General features: G+C 41.2%; 1 protein-coding gene across 1 annotated transcript; it reads right to left on the reverse strand.

The window, feature by feature from the left end:
* Positions 1-5,557: 5,557 nt before the first annotated feature.
* On the reverse strand, positions 5,558-20,298 carry znf362a (zinc finger protein 362a). Its single transcript, XM_072452627.1, has 9 exons — positions 20,105-20,298; positions 15,109-15,169; positions 14,245-14,482; positions 13,118-13,243; positions 10,038-10,368; positions 8,391-8,615; positions 7,318-7,396; positions 6,782-6,940; positions 5,558-5,813 (listed from the first exon to the last, which is right to left on the reverse strand). Exons 2-9 carry the CDS (start codon positions 15,166-15,168, stop codon positions 5,691-5,693), a joined length of 1,341 nt encoding a protein of 446 aa, XP_072308728.1. The 5' UTR covers position 15,169; positions 20,105-20,298; the 3' UTR covers positions 5,558-5,690.
* Positions 20,299-21,931: the final 1,633 nt, after the last annotated feature.

The following is a 21,931-nucleotide window of genomic DNA, read 5'->3' on the forward strand; positions in this document are numbered from 1 at the left end:
CACTAGTGTCCACAGTGTGTCCTGTGTCAGGCGAGACAGAGGGAAGTTTCCCCTCTTCTGCCCCGCATTTTGAGAAAAATATCTAAAACTCATAAACATCCCCAATCTATAACTAACGCTAATGCAAAAACCTCACGTCAACCTCACGCTTACATGTGAGAGAGGGGGAAAGAGTCGTCTCATCACTAAAGACTTAACAGAATTAACAGGTTTGGGAAGAAGAAGGTGTTTTATGTGTAAGTTTGACAACCAGTGGTTTAGCTAATCACAGAATAGTTGACAGACGGCCCTGCCAAACAAACTTCTTGCTTCTTCTGAAGTATGAATTGGCTTTAAAGGAATAATAGAGGATTTTTGGCGAGCAATCTGAGTCTCATTTCCTCGTGGCGTGGACAGCCGAGTCGTTCTCCCACATGTCAATCATTCTGCACCTTCCTTCTGGCTCGTTCCCAGGATAGCAGCACGTTGCCCATGCGTGGTTGATGTGCCGGTGTGTGTTTAGCGAGTTCCTTCAGTGAACAGCACAAAATGAGGACAGAGAAAGACTGTTCGAGCTCAGAAGAGACGGAAATCTGCGGAGATGAGAGATGCGATGCGATCCGTGGTGCTAATAAACAAATGCGTGTAGCAGCGCGGCTAGTACGTGCTTCTGCACAGGTTTGATGGTAGGCGGCATCTTGGAAAGAACAGGAAGGTGGGGAGTGAGTGTGCACATGAACATTTTTTAACAGTCGCTTGAGTTCTCAAATTGGCGAAAAATCCTTTATTATTCCTTTAAGAGCTGAGTCCATAACAGTGCTGCGCTCTTCACATGAGTGGGGGAAAATAACCACGTAAAATTAGACTGTATTAATTATTCTATAACTTATCATTGTGTTATTTATGCCCATTAAGGTTTTTTTTTTATTATGATTATCTTGTCCATATGGGGACAATAACACAACCCCAGTGCATTATTTTTGAAGTGTATTAGTTACGATTCAGGCCATTCACAGAATGCACCAGACCACTCCACCTCATATTTAGCATAACCACGACGACTGCAAAATGTGACTAAATGAGCTCACGTCCACCTTAACACGATCTCCGGGGGGAAATACAGCCCTCTGTGTTTTGTGCCACAGGCTTTAAGTTGCTTAAAGCCTTTTTTCCTGTCTCTGTGTTGACACGACTTGTCCGTAAGACAAACTGACTACTTGATCTGAGGTGCAATAAACTTAATACAAATAAATAATCAGGCGAAAATGTCAACACGAGCCTTATGAACAAACCAAAGGCAGTGCTTTTCTCTTCTTACATCTAATGATTGCCATTCTACTTTAGAATATAATGAGTTCTGTATCCTTCTCCTGTAATGAACCTTAGAGCTGAACCTTAGAGCTGAACCTCAGAGCTGAACCTTAGAGCTGAACCTTAGAGCTGAACCTTAGAGCTGAACCTCAGAGCTGAACCTCAGAGCTGAACCTCAGAGCTAAACCTTAGAGCTGAACCTCAGAGCTGAACTTTAGAGCTGAACCTCAGAGCTGAACCTTAGAGCTAAACCTTAGAGCTGAACCTCAGAGCTGAACCTCAGAGCTAAACCTTAGAGCTGAACCTCAGAGCTGAACTTTAGAGCTGAACCTCAGAGCTGAACCTTAGAGCTAAACCTTAGAGCTGAACCTCAGAGCTGAACCTTAGAGCTGAACCTCAGAGCTGAACCTTAGAGCTGAACCTCAGAGCTGAACCTTAGAGCTGAACCTTAGAGCTGAACCTCAGAGCTGAACCTCAGAGCTGAACCTCAGAGCTGAACCTCAGAGCTGAACCTCAGAGCTGAACCTTAGAGCTGAACCTCAGAGCTGAACCTCAGAGCTGAACCTTAGAGCTGAACCTTAGAGCTGAACCTTAGAGCTGAACCTCAGAGCTGGACCTCAGAGCTGAACCTTAGAGCTAAACCTTAGAGCTGAACCTCAGAGCTGAACCTTAGAGCTGAACCTCAGAGCTGAACCTTAGAGCTGAACCTCAGAGCTGAACCTTAGAGCTGAACCTTAGAGCTGAACCTTAAAGCTGAACCTCAGAGCTGAACCTCAGAGCTGAACCTCAGAGCTGAACCTCAGAGCTGAACCTTAGAGCTGAACCTTAGAGTTGAACCTTAGAGCTGAATGATAAACAGAGTTCAGAGGTTTTAACACTGTTGCTGTAAGATTATTCGTCAGCTCTTGTTTGTGTTGAGAGTCTATCATCGATCCAGATGCCCAAGTATTTGTAATAAGGTACTTGTATATATATATTTATATATACTAAATATATATTTACTAGAGCAATACCAAGGCCTCAGAGAGGAGCTGGAGAAGGCCTGGAGTGTGAAGGTATCGGTGGTTCCCGTAGTGATCGGATTCTCGGGGCAGTGACAAACTGGAGGAATGACTTGAGCAGATCCAGGAAAAACATCAGACATCTCGGTCCAGAAAAGTGCAGTGCAGGAGCAGCAAAGATACTGAAGAACCCTCAAGCTCCCAGGGGCCTCTGGTAGAGGACCTGAGCTTGAAGGGGGAGAAATAGAGACCGCCCACGGAGGGTGAGAATGAGTTTTTTTTTTTTTTTTACACACATATATATATATATATATATATATATATATATATATATATATATATATATATATATATATATATATATATATATATATATATATTGGGGGTCACTAGAGTGTCTTTTGTAGAACAGCATACATTTTGTTTTATTTGAATGCATTAATAATTTTAAATTAACAGTTTTGTTGGATGGAGTGAAAATCTTTAAAATCACTTGTGCACATGAAGGTGCCTTAGCATTTAGAAGTGCAACATCTGCATAAAAGTGGATGCTACTGTGTTTTAGATTAGGACCAATTGAGTTTATATAAATTGTAAATAACAGTGGTCCAAGGACAGAGCCTTGAAGAACACCTTTATTAATAAAAGAACATTCAGATTGAAAGCCATCAGCAGAAACAGCTTGAGCTCTATTTGTGAGGTAATCTACAAACCATTTTTTAGAAATTTTGTTGAACCCAATAGAATCCAGGCTCAAAACAGTTGTGCTCTACAAACTTTGCTTTTAATACATAAAAGTAACATTTGTTCGTCTAGAGTCTGAAATCCGCCCCAAACCACATGTTTTACTGACAGAGGATCAGCAGAGAACCTCTCGATTAAAAAGATACAAACTGTTCATTGACGATTAGAAATGAGAGAAGTGACACCAGGCAAATTACAATACGTCCAGTATATAAATATTTATTATAAAACAATAACAGATATGATGTATTTACAGTAGAGCATGCTATGTCATAAAAGGCTACGTAAAACAAAGTGGGAAACATAAGGCATAAATGAAGGATTAATATTAATACTGTGTAGTGGCAAATGTAACACAAATATTTAGACAACTCAAAATAATCCCTAACACAGACATAAGACAGAAAACAGTAACGTGAGGAACACATTGTAAGGGACAGATTTAGACCTCAAATATCACTGCAATGTAGCCGTGATCAAGATCTGTTTTAACATATTTATTTGGCTTCCGTTTTGGCCAAAGGCAGAAAACACTTTTGAACAAATGTCAGCTAATTGCAACACGGATACGCCACGGAATAAAACAAGTGTAGCTAGTGAGTATGATCTTGTTCAACTGAAAAGGAAGTTCATTTTAATTTGTTCAGTTCACTTGCTTGATAATTCCCTCGGTGGATTTTAGGACGTTCTCTGCAACTTTGGGCCTGAGGCAGGAAACACAGAATGGACAGTTTAAGGTCTTATATATTGTCAGACCATCATTAAGACTCGACATTTTACTTATGCACGTAAGTACCTCAAAAACACAACATGAAAGTGCACAAACCATAAAACAAAGTGTGCATTTTGGCAATGTTTAGTAAATTAGTAAATCAAAAAAGTGTCTTAATATTTACTTATAGTACAATACTCTGTACACCATTAACAGTACATTCTCTTTTCCCAGGCTACTTATGCAGCTTGAGGAAGACGTTTCTTCTTTATGCAAATATAGTATATTTAATAACTAATAACAAGTAGTATAAAAAGAGTTATCATGACACAAAATGTTAGTTTCTTCTAGCTGCCTTGGGCATTTTTTTTCCTCAAATGTACATGTTTAAAGCCTGTTTTTGCAGGCTAGAAAGTGCTGCAAATCATCTTTGGACGTTAACACGACTGGAATATTGTGGAAAAGTTAGGGTTAGGGTTATTCCAGTAGCTCAATCCTTTCATTGCCTTATATAGACATCCAGGCTTTGAACCAGCACAAAGAAAACACTGACCTCTGATCACTTCAGGCCAAATGATGACAAACAGTTCATGTTTGTCTACATTCCACTGCAATTATAATAAATACATTCAGTCTGACTCTGAACTGAATATTTATCCGGAAGTATAAACCTTTCAACCTTTGATTAAACTACGAAGAGTCACGTAACTTCTTCCACAATATTTGACAAGTGCCTGTACCGTTCATAAACAATTACAAATACAGAAAGGAAAAATAAAATATTCAAAGAGCACCCATGGTTACCAGCTGATACTGGCCAGTCAAACCCCAGGGCTGCACAATATAATGAAAATGTGTTGAAATATATCACAGGACAGTCATTTCACGGGAGAAATGTTCTAAAATGTTGTGTAATCCCTCTAACGTCCAGGATTGATCCATCGTAGAAAATATGAACTTTTTTTTAAAGCATTGTCCAGATGACTACTATTGAAACCTTTAACAACGTTCTAAAACTAAAGTCTGGAGCCTAAAATGGAATGTGCAAACCATAATGTGTCAGGTTTAGTTTCTGTTGTCGTATTCTTTCCTAAATCAAAAGTTGGAGTGCCCGACTTCATTCTATTTCCCCCCCCCCATTGGGCATATTGTGAAAGCAGCACGAAGCGACTAAATGAGACCGCTGTGTGCTGCCTGCATCCAATATTAAAGTATGTTCCATAGTAAACTCAGAAATAAGCAACACTAGGTAGCGGTGGCGAAGTATTTCGACAATGACATAAGACGATGTTATTTAAATCCAACAGAAACGTGTTAAACATGTTTCAGTTGAGGTTTAATTATCAAACAAATGTGAAATGTCTGTGAAATATATCACAAAAGTGCAGAAATATCACCTTATACCCTTATATGAAAGTTTATCTATATTTAATCATCTTTTTGTAGCATTTTTTTCCCCAATAAACTCGATATTACATTTTTTGATACCTTCTAAACAACATTCACAATATTACATACATTTTAATATTGCCCACCTCTAGCGCTTTGAGGGTCCGGCCCGTTTCAAAATCACCGAATTACAAAAGCCGAAAAATGTATCAACGTGAAGATTAACCATGTGCCAACGATTTGGAACAAATGCCTTTTTCTAACTATGATCAAACATATCAAACAATGAAGAGTCAAATCCTTATTCACCATTTTAAAAGAGCGGATTTAAAATAGAACCGAGTGTCTGCCTTCAAAAGAGCGCATACAGTAATATTCCTGCACTTTTTAGAGTTCACTTTTTTGTGCGATGCTTAGGTACATTTTTCAACATTTTCCATGGAATATACTCTGATTATGGTAATGTCCTAAAGCAGAAATGCGTGGTATATTGCGCAGCCCCAGCCCAGAGGCGTCCTGATACCAGAGTAGATGTGGTTGTGTGGGACAGTGGCTCAGATCAGGGCGATGCGAATGGGGATGGAGGGAGAGTCTGTCCGGTGAATCGGAGAGTGGTGATGAGAAACTAAGTGTTCGACCATCGTGTGCTTCGTCATGTGCTTCATAAGATACGTCTCCTGCAGCGAGAAGAGAGACAGAGCGGTACATTAATGCAGAGAAGGACGACACAAATCATAAATCTGACAAATATACAGCCTCTTTTACTTGTTCATCATCAAACGTTCGAGGTTTCCCGGCTAAATATACTACAACTTCACCTCTGAGTCAGCGTGTCAGTGATTGAGCGCAGTTATTGCATATTACTCCATGCCATTTGCTTGTCTATCTCGTTTAGTCAAGTCGATTTTTTTTTTTTTGTGTGCAATCCATAATAGTAATTTCACAAACTTTGCGTCTATCGGCTCCACCTGCCCAAGGTAACGGTGTCTGCAATCTGCTCAGAAATGGTCATTAATTCACAGCAGAAACTCCCGAGGATTTATCTGGATTTGACTGGGGCTGTGGTCGACGAGATACGTTCTTGATCGACTCAAATCGTGCCTTTTGCATCGCGAGGATCGACTGAAACGGGCCGAGGCGTGGTGCAGGCAAAAGCTTTAAATCTATCAAATATCTCTACGATCAGAGCAAATATCTGACCTCAATGGCACGGACAAAAGCATAACTCTAAACGTATTATATGCAAAAATAACTATTTGTAGAGAAAGGTACAAGTAAACTAGGTGTTTATATGTAAAAAGGGTAGAATAAACTCCCTCAAAAAGAAAGAAGAAACTACAACAACATAAATCAAAAAAGAAATTATGTCTTGAACTGGTCAAATAATCTAGAGCAATGTAGTAAATGCAGTACATTTCAACAAGTCAAAACTACTGTTAATTACAGCAGCATCCTGAATTTAAGTCATTTTAAGTGGTAAAAATATCTAAAAATATCTAATAAATAAATATAACATTCCAGAGACGACTAGGCTAGCGCAGAATTGAAGAAGATGTTGATTCTAGCAGGGTCCTGGTTTGAGAATCCTGTCCGGAGACAATCTGGGTGTGGTTCTGGTTGGTTTGTGTGTGAGTTCTGGTCTTACGGAGGTGTAGGCGCGGCCGCACAGGCTGCAGCAGTAAGCTTTGGCGTTCTTGATGGCGTGGGCGGAGAGATGTATCTGCAGAGAGGCGGAGTCCGAGTAGGCACGGTAACAGTTCGAACATTTGAACGGTTTGTCTTTGTTGTGCTGTCTCTGGTGCGACTGAAAACAGGAAACCACAAACGTGCCCTAGATTATATTAGATTGGATTGACGTGTAAACTGTTTGCATATTTCTCAATAAGAACACAGGGGAGGCCTATCGTGCAAAGATCAATTCTTCTTTAAAATGATTTGATTATTAGGCAAACACGAGGTTTTTCAACTACTGCATGCTTGTGTCTGGATCCCCAAGTGAAGAGCTCATCAGCTTTCTGATTGGACAATGTTATCAGTAAAATCATGTTTGTGTGAAATTTTAAATACAAATATCACACTTTTTGAATGCAGACATTTTTAAAAATATTGCATTTTCGAAGAACGCCCTTGGTTTCTGGTCCTATTTACTTTCTGTAGGTAAATGTGGAGTAAATGTTTCACCTGGAGATTAGATAGCTGAGTGAACGCTTTACCGCAGCCCGGATGGATGCATTTGTAGGGCCGGTCTCCCGTGTGGATCCTGAAATGAAGAAAGAAAATATCACAGACTTGATTCTTTTTAGGAGAAAATAGTTCTAATAACAATGTATTAGTAAAGAATAGAAATGAGTTTTCGACCTGGTTCAGGTGCGTTTCAGGCAGATGTATTTACAGGTAGAGGAAAGGCATATAACAGCCCAAACACTCTAGTTTCTCTACTGATTCAATTTTAACCTAGATTACGGTTGTCCACATTTCACCTAAATTTCCCCTCCACACTATGCTTGGTAAATTGTAATTTATAAATATATTTTTACAAAGCACATTTTAATCAGTCTTGGATAAGTGCCTATTGTTGCCTTGTTTTGAGCGGTGTACACTTTATTCATTATTATTATTATATCATTATCATTATTATTAATGCATTTATTATCTTTATTTTACCAGGAAAAACACATTGAGAGTGAAACCTGTTTTTCACGGGTAATGTATGGGTAAAGTAAAAAAGTAATAGCACACAAATCATAAAAACACACACAAAATACACACGTGAAACAGACATTTAAGAAAAATGTGAAAACAGAACTGCATTTAAAAGCACAGACCATGTTTGAAGGATTCTCGCCATTTGCTTTGGCCCTTGTGGATAAATAACGTGATTTAAATGGCTGGCACAGAAATAACCAGACTACTAAGATATGAGAGGACCTGTTTACAGGAGTTTTTGTATATAAGAGTTCTTCTATTAAGAGTGTTTTTTAAACTTGCTATAAGTTATCTGTCCTTTCCATCTGGATCTACTGCGTTGTAACACCAAAATTTCCCCATGTGTGGACAATAAAGGCATATTTTATCTTAAATCTGTTTTTGTTTCGTATGGATCGGCTCAGTAACTGTCGACAAAACGGAAACCAGGTAAAAATGTCTTAACTTTGCGCCACACGATAACTTCTCTGGCCTTATCCATCACATCAAATTCTGACAATTCTCCTGCCTCATTTTGAAAAGTGTGTTGGATCCCTGTGTTTCCTGACCTGGTGTGCTGCTGCAGATGGGAAAGCTGGCGGAAACACTTCTCGCAGTAGGAGCAGCGGTACGGCTTGACGCCCAGGTGGATGCGCAGGTGCTGGGACAGGTACGAGGCGTTGGCGAAGGTTTTGGAGCAATGCGAGCACTTGTGCGGTTTGGCTTCGGTGTGAGTCTTGGAGTGCAACTGCATGTCAGACTTTGAGATGTAGGTCATAGGACACACTTTGCACCTGGAACAGCAAAGAGGCACGTCAGACACATTTAAAAGACTACACAGTTTGTGATGTGAGAGAATGTTGAGCAAGTCAGACCATGTAATGTCAGAAAAGGTTTTATTACCAGACCAATGTGAAATGTTTGTCGAATTAATTACAAAAAAGTGTAGAAATATCACCTTGTACATAACATTTTCATTTGTATTTTTTCAGCTCATTTTGTAGCATTTATTTTTTATTTTTTAAACTATTAACGATATAGTCAATATTCAAATGTTGCATATCTTCAAAACAACAGTCACACTATTGTCTACATTTTTATATATTGCACCTTTTGTATAATCCAAACATAAAATATCTTCTTGTTAGTGTAAATGTCTTACTTTCTGCTCTTGGGTCATGACAATCTAAAGCCTGTGTAAAGGCTCTCGTCCTGTTTGTTGCACTTTGAATTACTTTGTGTTAAAATTGTGCGCTACAAACTCTATTATGTACAGTTTTTGTTTAGACTGTTGAATATATTATATTATGGTCTTAAAAATTTAGCATTTTTTGGTATTTTATTGAGTGTTGAGCTCTATAAATAAACGTTGATTGACTGATTGTCCAGATAGCGATTAGTCGATTACTATAGTTGCCGTTTGTGTATTGTGTTGTGCTCTTGTACTTGACTGAATGCTACATATCTTTATTAAATGACGGGTGTATTTATTAAAGAACGTGAAAAACATGTACTACTGTGAGCAGTGTCTCTCCACAGATCTGACCTGTAACATAGATAGAAAGGTTTAATGTCATTCTTTTCACATCCATTTCACATCTCCACAGGGACGAGCTCAGTCACTGTAGATCGAAGGCGAGTCTGCTGTACAATAATCATTCATAATAATAATAATAGTCAAAGGTGGAGCCACAGGTAAATAGACTTGAGAACACAAACCAAATACATGGTTTTGTATCAACGGTCAAAGAAAAGAAACGCCTTTAGCTTTGATATCAGCACAAAGTATCTACCTCTGTATCTACCTGTGTTGCAACAATAAAATTTCCCCATGTGGGACAATAAAGGATTATCTTATCTTATCGTATCTTATAATTCAAATTAAGATTATTTGAAACAACAATTTATGTTTTGTCAAAATCTGTGGAGGAAGATTAAACATAGCTTTTTATTACTAATGTTTTGTAAAGTAAATTAGATGAGATGATGTAGGAAGTATATACAGTATATTCATTTATAGCAAAAAAAATGCTACAAAAAGAGCTGATTAATAAGAAAAATGTAATGTTGTTAAAAGGTACAAGGTGATTTTTCTGCACTTTTGTGATTCATTCTAAAGACATTTCAAATTTGTCTTATAATTAAACCTCAACTAATGTGTTTAAAGACATCAACATGATCACCAATAATAACCCCGATAAGCCTGCGTCTCTCACCTGTAGGTCCTCCCCTCTTTGGCAGTGATGGTGACGCAGGCCTGCTCGTTGCCTGAAGCTAAGATGGGGTACGGCACCACGAACACAGAGGAGCCGTTCTCCGCTTTGATCCTCTTATGGGCCCTCTCCACTTTGGGAGGGGGGCCCAGCAGTCCCACCAAGCCCCCGGGGTTTTTCCCAGGATCCATGCAGTGAGCGGGGGCCAGTCCGTGGATCAGGTGGGCCCCGTGAGCGCCGCCCAAACGACTGTGGGTGCCGGAGGAGGGGGGCGTGGTCGGGCTGATGATGTCAGAGGTGTTGAGGTTACCTGTCCGAGACGCCAGGGCCACACCTGACAAAAGCACAGACAATAATTACCTGGTGTAGAATGTCATGATGCTGCACTCGGGGGGGGGGAGGGGCCCTTTTCTGGTGGAAGATCTGATCCTCCAGTCTTATGAAGAAGTTGTTTGCTTTGTTAGGGCAAATCGACTAAGAAATAATAATCCTAGTTGTATTTTGATAAATAAATTGTCTGTTTGCTGTAACCCGAGCCAACATTTTTCAAGTGGGTCGGACTGTAGGCAAATTCTTATTTTTTTTACTTTGAAGGCAAAAAAAAAAGATCAAAATTGTGCAATTTTTTTACTCTGAGTGACCGCCAGGGGTCAGGCTTCAACGGTCCAGGGGTCAGGCTTCAACAGTCCAGGGGTCAGGCTTCAACAGTCCAGGGGTCAGGCTTCAACGGTCCAGGGGTCAGGCTTCAACAGTCCAGGGGTCAGGCTTCAACAGTCCAGAGGTCAGGCTTCAACAGTCCAGGGGTCAGGCTTCAACAGTCCAGGGGTCAGGCTTCAACAGTCCAGGGGTCAGGCTTCAACAGTCCAGGGGTCAGGCTTCAACAGTCCAGAGGTCAGGCTTCAACAGTCCAGGGGTCAGGCTTCAACAGTCCAGGGGTCAGGCTTCAACAGTCCAGAGGTCAGGCTTCAACAGTCCAGGGGTCAGGCTTCAACAGTCCAGGGGTCAGGCTTCAACAGTCCAGGGGTCAGCAGGGGTCAGGCTTCAACAGTCCAGGGGTCAGCAGGGGTCAGGCTTCAACAGTCCAGGGGTCAGGCTTCAACAGTCAATGACAGAAAATGTCTCGATCAACCGGAGACTGAGACTAAATCTCCCGATTTTAAGATATTTCAATCGACCTTTTGTACGCCGTTGTCCTTTATTTTGGTAGCGAAGGAACATGCGGGGGACACGGGCGCCGCCATGTTTGTTGTGATGACGCTGCTGGGCGTGTTTCCCTCCCAGAATGCATTGCGTGAGTCAAATTTAAATCAAGTCACACCGTGATAGAGAGTGACATGTACTATGGACACCTCAGTGGCGCCGACAGAGGCAAACCAACTTGTAATAGCAGGGTTCAGAGTAAGGATTTTCACTTGTATAGCGGTGCTGCTACACAATCCGCAATTTTTTTTCAAATTTGTATAGAAATTTGATAATTGCATAGCAAAACACAAAAGTAACTAACAATCAATATTTTCCATTGATGTAACAAGATTATTTATTTCAAATGTATTTGTAAATATTCTATTTTTAAAAAAACTCTTAACAAAAGTAACTAACAATCAATATTTTCCATTGATGTAACAAGATTATTTATTTCAAATGTATTTGTAAATATTCTATTTTTAAAAAACTCTTAACAAAAGTAACTAACAATCAATATTTTCCATTGATGTAACAAGATTATTTATTTCAAATGTATTTGTAAATATTCTATTTTTAAAAAACTCTTAACAAATAGTTTTGTTAATAAGAGTTCTTTTGTTTTGTTTTGAGAGTGCACTTAATAGTTTTGAATATTGATAAATAATTAACACCAAGTCAGATGGTCTTATTTATAACTTTCTTCCATATCATCATCATCAGATGACTATTTGCATGAGTCTCATTTACATATTGTCTTTACACTCACAAGTTACATATCACCACCAGAGTCGTCATGACGATGAGCTGTTTGTATCAGAATGACTTCTCTTACACACACAACATGTTTTGGTTTTGTCCTGGACATGAGTGAGTTTGACCCTTTGAACTCCACATCCTCGGGGTGAAACGGAGTGAAAACGGGAGCGAGGAGGCGACGAGGGGTTTTACGAGCGCCGCGTCTCACTGATCTCACGACAATAACTACATGTTACACAATAACTACATGTTACACAATAACTACATGTTACACATAGTTATGTGTGAGAACGGGAACATACATAACTATGTGTAACTCATAACTATGTGAGATCAGCGGGACGCGACGCTCGTAAAGCGCCTCGTCGCCTCCGCGCGCGCTCCCGGCGGCTCCTCCAGCTCAGCAGTTTTCACACGCGCGATCTGTGACAGCAGCGGGACCCGTCAGTCATGATGTTATTGACGATCGATTGACAAATGATCAGTGCTTTTTAGGCGCTTTGGTGATACAATTGAACACACACTTTTGTATCGCAAAATGCTGATATTTTATTTTCAGTCGGCTAGTTTCACACCGGGTCGGTCGGGTTACAGACATATTATTTTGCTCAGCCAAATCATAATTTTTAACCTTCAGACTTATAATGCCGTTGGACTCTCCTGCCACTTTATTGGTTTGAATAATTGTTCATCATTTATGGCACGGCTCATTTTTTTGCACTATTCTGACCAACTATAAATTGTGTAAACATTCAGACCTACCTGTCTATTTCATTTTATTTGTAAATTCTAAATTGTATGCATGCTCTTTTTGATATATTATTCATGTTGCTATGATTCTGAAGCCTCCACAGTGAGGTGAGTGAACACAATTTGAATAGACCCGGCATCACACCTACTTTATGTGAATGGTAAATGCTAGATAGTGAGCTCCGGAAGTTTAGCTTAAGAAACGGGTTATAATGACAGGGAATGTGTCAGAAACAGGATTACAATTGGAGTTAGAGGTTAATTAGGGCTGGGTTAGTGTTAGTAACAGTAACAGTACAAGTTAAAAAGTAACCTAGTAACCTCATCTTACAACAGAACATAAAAAGTAAAAGGGGTGTTTGAATGAACCAGGAAGTAACGACACTAAGTACCTGAGACATGATTGGTTCGTGAAGGGTGGTCTATGAGTTGTCTCAAATGCCAGTCCTCCCACAATCCTCTGGCTTTTATGGCTGATTTATCATCCAGGTTTAAATTCACGTCCCCTAGAATACGCCCTGGAAAAGAGTGCACAATAAGAAAGTAATCACTAAATATTCATAAATGATTATTTACACAGTACAATTTTGAATATACATAATAACTTTGATGCTATTATTTGAGAGAAGTTGAAAAATACTTTTTACTTCACATTAGAACTGAACTAGAATCAACTACTGAAATAATGTTGCAATTAATTTAATTCAATTAATTTGGTAATCAAATCACTCTTATCTTGACTACACACTCAAAATTAAAACATTTTTTTTACGACTTTTAATATATGACCATATTCTAATTCTAAAAGGTTCTCAAGCGGCATCACCTTGATTCAGTATCTTATTTTTGTGTGCATAAAAATGACATTAAACAACATTCATTTTACTTTTACCCATTACACATTTGCTCCTGACAGTTTCCCAGCCAAATGGGTCAAATGAGGACAATAAACCTTGTCTTATCCAATTACATTTTGTATTTTCACTACTTCATCTACCACTAAACAATTACATTTGTAATAAATGTATGCTGTAATTTGAAGTCGTTAGATATATGATCAAACATGTTTCTTAACATGTGCTTCTGGCCAATTCATTTTCCATTCAACATCAAAGACAAACATCCTCTAGCCAAACAAAAGTGCTCATGTTTGCAGAGGAAAGCCTGTTTTGTGGCTCTATTAGTGGTTGTGAAACATGAGATGCACTCTGACATACCCAGAACTGTTATAGACTTTATATCGAATATGCATTATGTTTGTGGGCTGGAGCCCAAGAGAAAAACATCGACTCATTCATTTACATGTGCAAATGCGGTTGTATTGATAATAGTTTCAAAAAGCAGCAGTTGCTTAGGGATTATCATAAAGAATTTTCTCCCATTGTTGCTTTCTTTATTGTGGCCATGGAAACAGGGCGGGTCTCCACATACAAAGACTGTGACTCATCAATGCATGGGACTCAATTCTGAGAATGCCTTCTGTCATGTTCTCCCTTCAGACCCCCACACTCTGTTTTACCTGTGACAGAGCTGGAAGCGGGCCGGGCGTGCAGCGCGATGTCAGGCTGGGGCGGGCCATGGCCGGGCAGGACGGAGGACAGCGTCTGGCTCTTGGACGTCCCGTGACCTTCGACCTGAGTGGGTGGAGACAGGAGAGACACCTGGGATGCTTCTGAGGCGGGCGATAGGTGAGGAGGCCGTGTCTTCTCTGCCATCAGCTGTTCCTTGATTTTATTGATCAAGACTAGGTTATCCAGCTGACACAAGAAAACAGCATTTGTGACAAGAACAGGCCATTTCACATCTTTAGCTTGACTTGGTCACTTATATCTCTGTTGTTTCTGTCTTTATTGACCTCATAATCCAGTATAAGAGTCCCAGAGAAAAGGTTTGTGTGCAGTGCTGGCTCTCTCTGTTGGTATACACCAGACATTACACCTACATTTCATGACTAAATGTTCGGTAAATGTTCCAAAATTGTAACGTCTGGAGCATAAATGTCCAAGTTTATATTACAGATTTGCTCATTTGAAATGCAACACTGTGAAGTCTACATTATAGGGCTGCAACGATGAATCATCTAATTGTGACTAGTTGACTATAAAAAAAAAGTCATAGTCGTGTTTTGATAATCCTAATTGTTATTTGGACTATCCACATATGGAAAGACTGGTTTATAACAAAGACAGCATCTCAAACAATTAAGACAAAACGTTGTTCTTTCCCCCCATAAATTTCACAATCTCAGTTTTTCATTTCAAGAACTGTGTAGATTCCTATAGTAGCGTTATAACGCCCTCTTCTGGATTAAAGCAGTACTACAGCCATGTTTGGATTCAAAATCTAAATGAATAAATCTAGCTGAATGACACACACGTCTCACCTGTCCATGAACTGAAGGTGGAGGCCAGAAGTACGGACTGTTAAAGCGGGGTTCGGCCATCCTAAGGAGAAAAGAGAAGTTAAAACCTCTAAAATCACAGCACACACACACACACACACATACATACACACACACACACACACATATACATACACACATACACACACACACACACACACATATACATACACACATACACACACACACACATACACACACACACACACACACAGACACACAGACACATACACATACACATACACATACACATACACATACACATACACATACACATACACATACACACACACACACAGACTCACACAGACACAGACACACAGACACACAGACACACAGACACAGACACACAGACACACACACACACACACACACACACAGACACAGACACACACAGACACACACACACACACACACACACACACACAGACACAGACACACAGACACACAGACACACACACACACACACAGACACAGATACACAGACACACACACACACACACACACACAGACACAGTCACACAGACACAGACACACACACAGACACAGACACACAGACACACACAGACACACACAGACACACAGACACACAGACACACACAGACACACACAGACACACAGACACACACACACACACACACACACGTAATGACATAATGTAAGTAATGTCATACAAATGGATACAAGGAAACAAATGTGAATCAAATAAAATAAAGTAGCAATAATGATTAAAAAACACATTTTGAAACAAACAAACCCAGAACAAACATACAAAAACAAAACAAGAAAGCAAAGTATAGCACTTAATAAATCAAAAAAGATTGCAATTATTTCCCATTTCTATGTATACTTATTTAACAATGATTTCATCTGGAACAATCGTTGCTGTTTTTAACATCAGGAGTACTCTGTATGTACACGATGCACGTCTTACATACTTGTTGATAAATGTGTGCAGACGCAGTGAAAGTGGTGGGTAAAAATCTGAACCCGATCAACAGCTGACTATTCATCATCGTCTCTGATAATATTCCCTTCTTGCCTTGTGACTATTTTCAAAGAGTTTCGGCGTCGACTAACCACCGTGCAAAGGCTACTAACTGCGCTGAGGAAGAGCACGGCAAAACGTGTAGGCTTAGCTCTTATCAGACGTAACAGAGGCGATCTCAATCTATGGATGTGTACATTTTCTGGGGCCCCAAACAGTTCTCGTGAAGACAAGTGCAGCTCTCAATGCACAGATGACACGGGACCCAGCGCCACAAACAGGTCAGTGAAGATCAGACTGTTAAGAGTCAAATAATGCATGAATGACGAGTAACATATTTACAACGCTACGACTAAATACACTTCGTCATTTATTTGTGCATTTATTGGCCAACTTGACACAACAAACAATACATTCTCATTTCTGTGTGTCTAATTCAGCATAATGTAGTTTGAGTCGAGGTTGTGCAAAGACAATATTTAGGACAGATATCGCAGGCTCAATACATTTGTGGTAGACAGCGTGGTTCATTACCTGATTTGCATGTACTTTGCATGTCATTTACGTCAGCGTGCACAAAATGAGCAGATTTATTTAGTTATATGAAATTTCCCCATGTGGGACAATAAAGGAATATCTTATCTTTAATTAAAAAAGTGATGTTGTTTAGTTTCAATGAAGGATACAGGGTGAAATTTCACATTTGTCTGATCATTAAAGCTCAACTAATACGTTTAAAGGCACATTTCACACAATTCTGTTGGATTGACATAATATAAATTGACTATCGTCCCAAAAAAATACCTATATATTATTTTTTTTGTCAGTATCACACATCCCTACTTGATACTGCAAACAATAAGTTATTATTGTTCAGTGGCTCATTCAGAATAATGTAGGATGCATATTTCAGGCTTTTTGGCATGGTTGTTCAGTACCTGAAGTCATTTGCATGAAATGTACATGTGTATTTGTTAATATCAGAATAATAAAGTGCTGTGACTTTAAACTAAAACTAGACTTTAAACTACACTAAAAGAGGGGAGGACCTACAGGTGAGAGACTTATCGGGTTCAAATGCAACAAACCACTTATTATTTGTGATCATATTAATGTCTTTAAACGCATTAGTTGAGGTTTAATTATAAGACCAATTTGAAATGTCTTTAAAGTATTTCTTAGTAAGTAAAGTACACAAAACAGAAAGTACAGTTGTTGTTGTTGTTGTTGTTGTTCCATTCTAACATTTCTACTACTACCACAGACAGACACAGTTTATAAAAGTGGTCTCCAAATGCTTTGGACCGGTACAAAACATAGATTTTTCTTTTTAAGTGACAAATAGAAACGGGGCGGGGCCTACACCAGCCCAAGGCCTGTAGATTTAAAAAGATTATATATATATATATATATATATATATATATATATATATATATATATATATATATATATATATATATATATATATATATATATATATATATATATATATATATATATATATATATATATATATATATATATATATATATATATATTTTACTGTTTGTGGTTCACCAGGATACTAGAGTTACTTTGCTCTATATTCAGAGTAAAATACAGGGAAATAGTGGTGGAAAATGAAGTGAAATACATGAATAAAACTTATTGCCACTGCGGCTCGGTACTGAACGTCCAGCCGACTCGACTATTACTAGTACCAATATGCCATTAGTGGGCGTTAAGTCATATTTAGTTACTTTCCCTGTTGACAGAGCAGCGAGGACATGTATTAATAATTTCACTTTCAATATAAGATCTATCATCAAGTCTTTAATCTAATTGGTTGCTTTATTTCCAAGAGAAAATTGGTTGCCATTCTGCCTCTCCTTTGCTTTTGCTCTTATTCTCCTGCTTCTCCGCCTTTATTTTTGAGACATTTTTTCGTTTGCGTTCTTTGGCCCGCTGCACCATTCCTAAGTCTGTTTGGTTTAGCAGAGGCATAGCACAGTCCACGTGTGAGAGCCAAAAGAAACAAAAGTGATACCTCCAGGGGCACAGGCCTGCAGTAAAGCCCGCTATATGTTTCCCTTAAGCGGCTTCACTTCCTGCGGTGCGTATAAGCCTAGAGTGAAAACCTGCAGGAGGCCGACTTCGGGACGGCCGGATCACGATGTGCACGGTGCTGCTTTGCCTTTAAACACAGTCATATTCTGCTTCTTCTCCTGACAGTTCACACCTGCCTGTGATTGGTTGAATCCACCTGTCACTCACTCAGAGCTCGACAGAGGCGGAGCAACAGCAGGAGTGGTTGTTTTAGCTGCATTAAACAGACATTTACTGACGCATGATACCATCAAAAGAGCAGAAGCCAAAAACAGTCTTTGGTATCACACTTTTTTGGGGGCCAGATTTAGCAATTTCCATGTAATCTCACACGTAAAGGTGGGATATTTACCGGAAAGTGTATCATATTGTAATTGTTGTTTGAAAATGTGCTAACTTACAAGATCGAGTGTTTGCCTATAATTAAAATGGTAAAATTGCTCAAAGAGACACAAAAATGTCTTGTGTAATCTCCAAAATAAGATAATTATGTGATATTTCTTCACTTTGAGGGTTTATTTTATGGTCAGCTCAGGTTTTGTGTAATATTTCAACCTGAAGTAAGACATTTACAGGCACATTTACCATATTGTCATATATGTCATATTGCACCGCTCTAATTAGGCGTGTCACAATAATTACTGTATCAACTTACAGTTTTCGGTGTTGTTTATTTGAACTGAGGAGGATCGAGTAATTTAATCTATTGATACCAGCTAATTATACTTAAGTTATGTGTACTTCAGTCCACTGTGTCATTCTGCAATTTTTGAATTCAGCAAATGTTTTTTTCAAATCAAGGTTTAATGGAAATATTCTGCTTTAGGGTTATTATTATTATTATCATATTGTGGCATAAAGTAGTTTCAATAATATGGTTAATACAACGTGATATTTTCTGTTGCAGTGTATCACAGGTCAAAATGAGTTAGTGTGACCTAGAGAAGATCAAAATACATACAAATAAAGACATTAAGACTAGGCCTACATCATGTGTTATTAAAGATGGATGGTAGGGCGGCTGAGCCAGTGTAGGACCCAAAAGTTGGACAAATGGTCCATAGATGGTAAAGTCTCAAATTGTGAATAATTATAATCTTTTCAAATGATGGTGAATAGAATAATTAAAGTTTAAAACACTCCCATTGTGCAATCAATTATGACACTGTAATTAAACAAACTAAGCAATAGTTTCAGATGAACTCACTTAAATCTTGTTTTGCATTGCCTCTCGTGGATGTAAAGACACTAACCCTACAATCCAGACATTTTTTTTGGTGCCATTTTCTGTCAAAAGCAGCAAACATTAGAAGGTGCAATAATCCTCACATCTTTAGTCAGGTTTGATTGAAGTTGGAGCTAACTTTGGAGCCAGCTTTGGCCTGCGCGGCTCGCGTGCGGCCGCCTCTGTGCAGCGCGCTGCCTCTCCCACAAACCCAGACAGTTTATTAAAAAATCAGACAAAAGGAAAACAAAAATGGCAGCCTGGTCTTATTTCTATAAGCACTGGACGCCATTTTTTTGCAGAGCCCCAAAAATTGGAGCTCGCGTTATTCCCGGTCCCGAGTCGACGTGGACGAGCGGCCGCGCATGATCCGCGCCGCGTTCGCATTGCGCTGCGGGGGATTGTTTACTTTGATGCCGGTTTGAATCGCCCGGCTGAACAAGGGCAGGGGAAAAACACACGCACACACTTCCTACAGCTACAAGCGCCGCAGCATCCGCAGATCCGGCTCTGCACAGTCTCACACACGCTCACAGCCCGCGATGGAACGTGCAGAAAGCATCTTTACGCGCACCAGCGGCACTTCTGTAAGCGCGACCCGAATAACCGCGATCGGACGCGTGCGCGATGATAAAAGAGACAAAAGAAGGAGCAGATCGCGCCGGAGCTCAAATCCTACCTGAACCGGTCCCGGGGAATGGGGGGTTTTGGTCGTTGCAATGGAGGGAGTCCCGTTCAGGCTGGATTGGGTCGGAGTCCAAGCCTTCCGGGTCGCCTGCTGTTCACTTCTGGGTGCTGCAGGCGACCACGCAGAATTTAACCCATTTCTGGCGAGTCTCAACTGTTGTAACGTGTTGTGCTGTGTGTGGCGGTGCGTTGTGCAGTGTGTGTGGCGGTGCGTTGTGCTGCGTGTGGCAGTGTGTTGTGCAGTGTGTGTGGCGGTGTGTTGTGCAGTGTGTGTGGCGGTGCGTTGTGCTGCGTGTGGCGGTGTGTTGTGCTGCGTGTGGCGGTGTGTTGTGGTGTGTGTGGCGGTGTGTTGTGCAGTGTGTGTGGCGGTGTGTTGTGCAGTGTGTGTGGCGGTGTGTTGTGCTGCGTGTGGCGGTGTGTTGTGCTGCGTGTGGCGGTGTGTTGTGGTGTGTGTGGCGGTGTGTTGTGCAGTGTGTGTGGCGGTGCGTTGTGCTGCGTGTGGCAGTGTGTTGTGCAGTGTGTGTGGCGGTGCGTTGTGCTGCGTGTGGCGGTGTGTTGTGCTGCGTGGGGCGGTGTGTTGTGCTGCGTGTGTGGCGGTGTGTAGTGCTGCGTGTGGCAGTGTGTTGTGCAGTGTGTGTGGCGGTGCGTTGTGCTGCGTGTGGCAGTGTGTTGTGCAGTGTGTGTGGCGGTGTGTTGTGCTGTGTGTGGCGGTGCGTTGTGCTGCGTGTGGCGGTGTGTTGTGCTGCGTGGGGCGGTGTGTTGTGCTGCGTGTGTGGCGGTGTGTAGTGCTGCGTGTGGCAGTGTGTTGTGCAGTGTGTGTGGCGGTGTGTTGTGCTGCGTGTGTGGCGGTGCGTTGTGCTGCGTGTGGCGGTGTGTTGTTCTGCGTGTGGCAGTGTGTTGTGCAGTGTGTGTGGCGGTGTGTAGTGCTGCGTGTGGCGGTGCGTTGTGCTGCGTGTGGCGGTGCGTTGTGCTGCGTGTGGCAGTGTGTTGTGCAGTGTGTGTGGCGGTGTGTTGTGCTGCGTGTGTGGCGGTGCGTTGTGCTGCGTGTGGCGGTGTGTTGTGCTGTGTGTGTGGCGGTGTGTTGTGCAGTGTGTGTGGCAGTGTGTTGTGCAGTGTGTGTGGCAGTGTGTTGTGCAGTGTGTGTGGCGGTGTATTGTGCAGTGTGTGTGGCGGTGTGTTGTGCTGCGTGTGGCGGTGTGTTGTGCTGCATGTGGCGTGTGTGTGGCGGTGTGTTGTGCTGTGTGTGGCGGTGTTGTGCTGCGTGTGGCGGTGCGTTGTGCTGCGTGTGGCAGAGTGTTGTGCAGTGTGTGTGGCGGTGTGTTGTGCTGCGTGTGGCGGTGTGTTGTGCTGCGTGTGTGGCGTGTGTTGTGCAGTGTGTGTGGCGGTGTGTTGTGCTGCGTGTGGCGGTGTGTTGTGCTGCGTGTGTGGCGGTGTGTTGTGCTGCGTGTGTGGCGGTGTGTTGTGCTGTGTGTGTGGCGGTGCGTTGTGCTGCGTGTGGCGGTGTGTTGTGCAGTGTGTGTGGCGGTGCGTTGTGCTGCGTGTGGCAGTGTGTTGTGCAGTATGTGTGGCGGTGTGTTGTGGTGTGTGTGGCGGTGCGTTGTGCAGTGTGTGTGGCGGTGCGTTGTGCAGTGTGTGTGGCGGTGCGTTGTGCTGCGTGTGGCGGTGTGTTGTGCTGCGTGTGGCGGTGTGTTGTGCAGTGTGTGTGGCGGTGCGTTGTGCTGCGTGTGGCGGTGTGTTGTGCAGTGTGTGTGGCGGTGTGTTGTGCTGCGTGTGTGGCGGTGCGTTGTGCTGCGTGTGGCGGTGTGTTGTGCTGCGTGTG

The sequence above is a fragment of the Eucyclogobius newberryi genome, unplaced genomic scaffold, assembly GCF_026437365.1.
Source record: "Eucyclogobius newberryi isolate DKJ021-1_F unplaced genomic scaffold, fEucNew1.0.hap1 SCAF_19, whole genome shotgun sequence".
Taxonomy (NCBI): Eukaryota; Metazoa; Chordata; class Actinopteri; order Gobiiformes; family Gobiidae; genus Eucyclogobius; species Eucyclogobius newberryi.

Bases quoted from the DNA above. Each gene is read 5' to 3' on its own strand.
- znf362a (XM_072452627.1), bottom strand. From the start codon at position 15,168: ATGGCCGAACCCCGCTTTAACAGTCCGTACTTCTGGCCTCCACCTTCA. The intron at 10,369-13,117 runs GTACTTAGTGTC...TGCTTTTGTCAG, and splicing joins ACGAACCAATCATGTCTCAG to GTGTGGCCCTGGCGTCTCGG. The intron at 6,941-7,317 runs GTGAAACATTTA...TCCTGTTTTCAG, and splicing joins CTCAGCTATCTAATCTCCAG to TCGCACCAGAGACAGCACAA.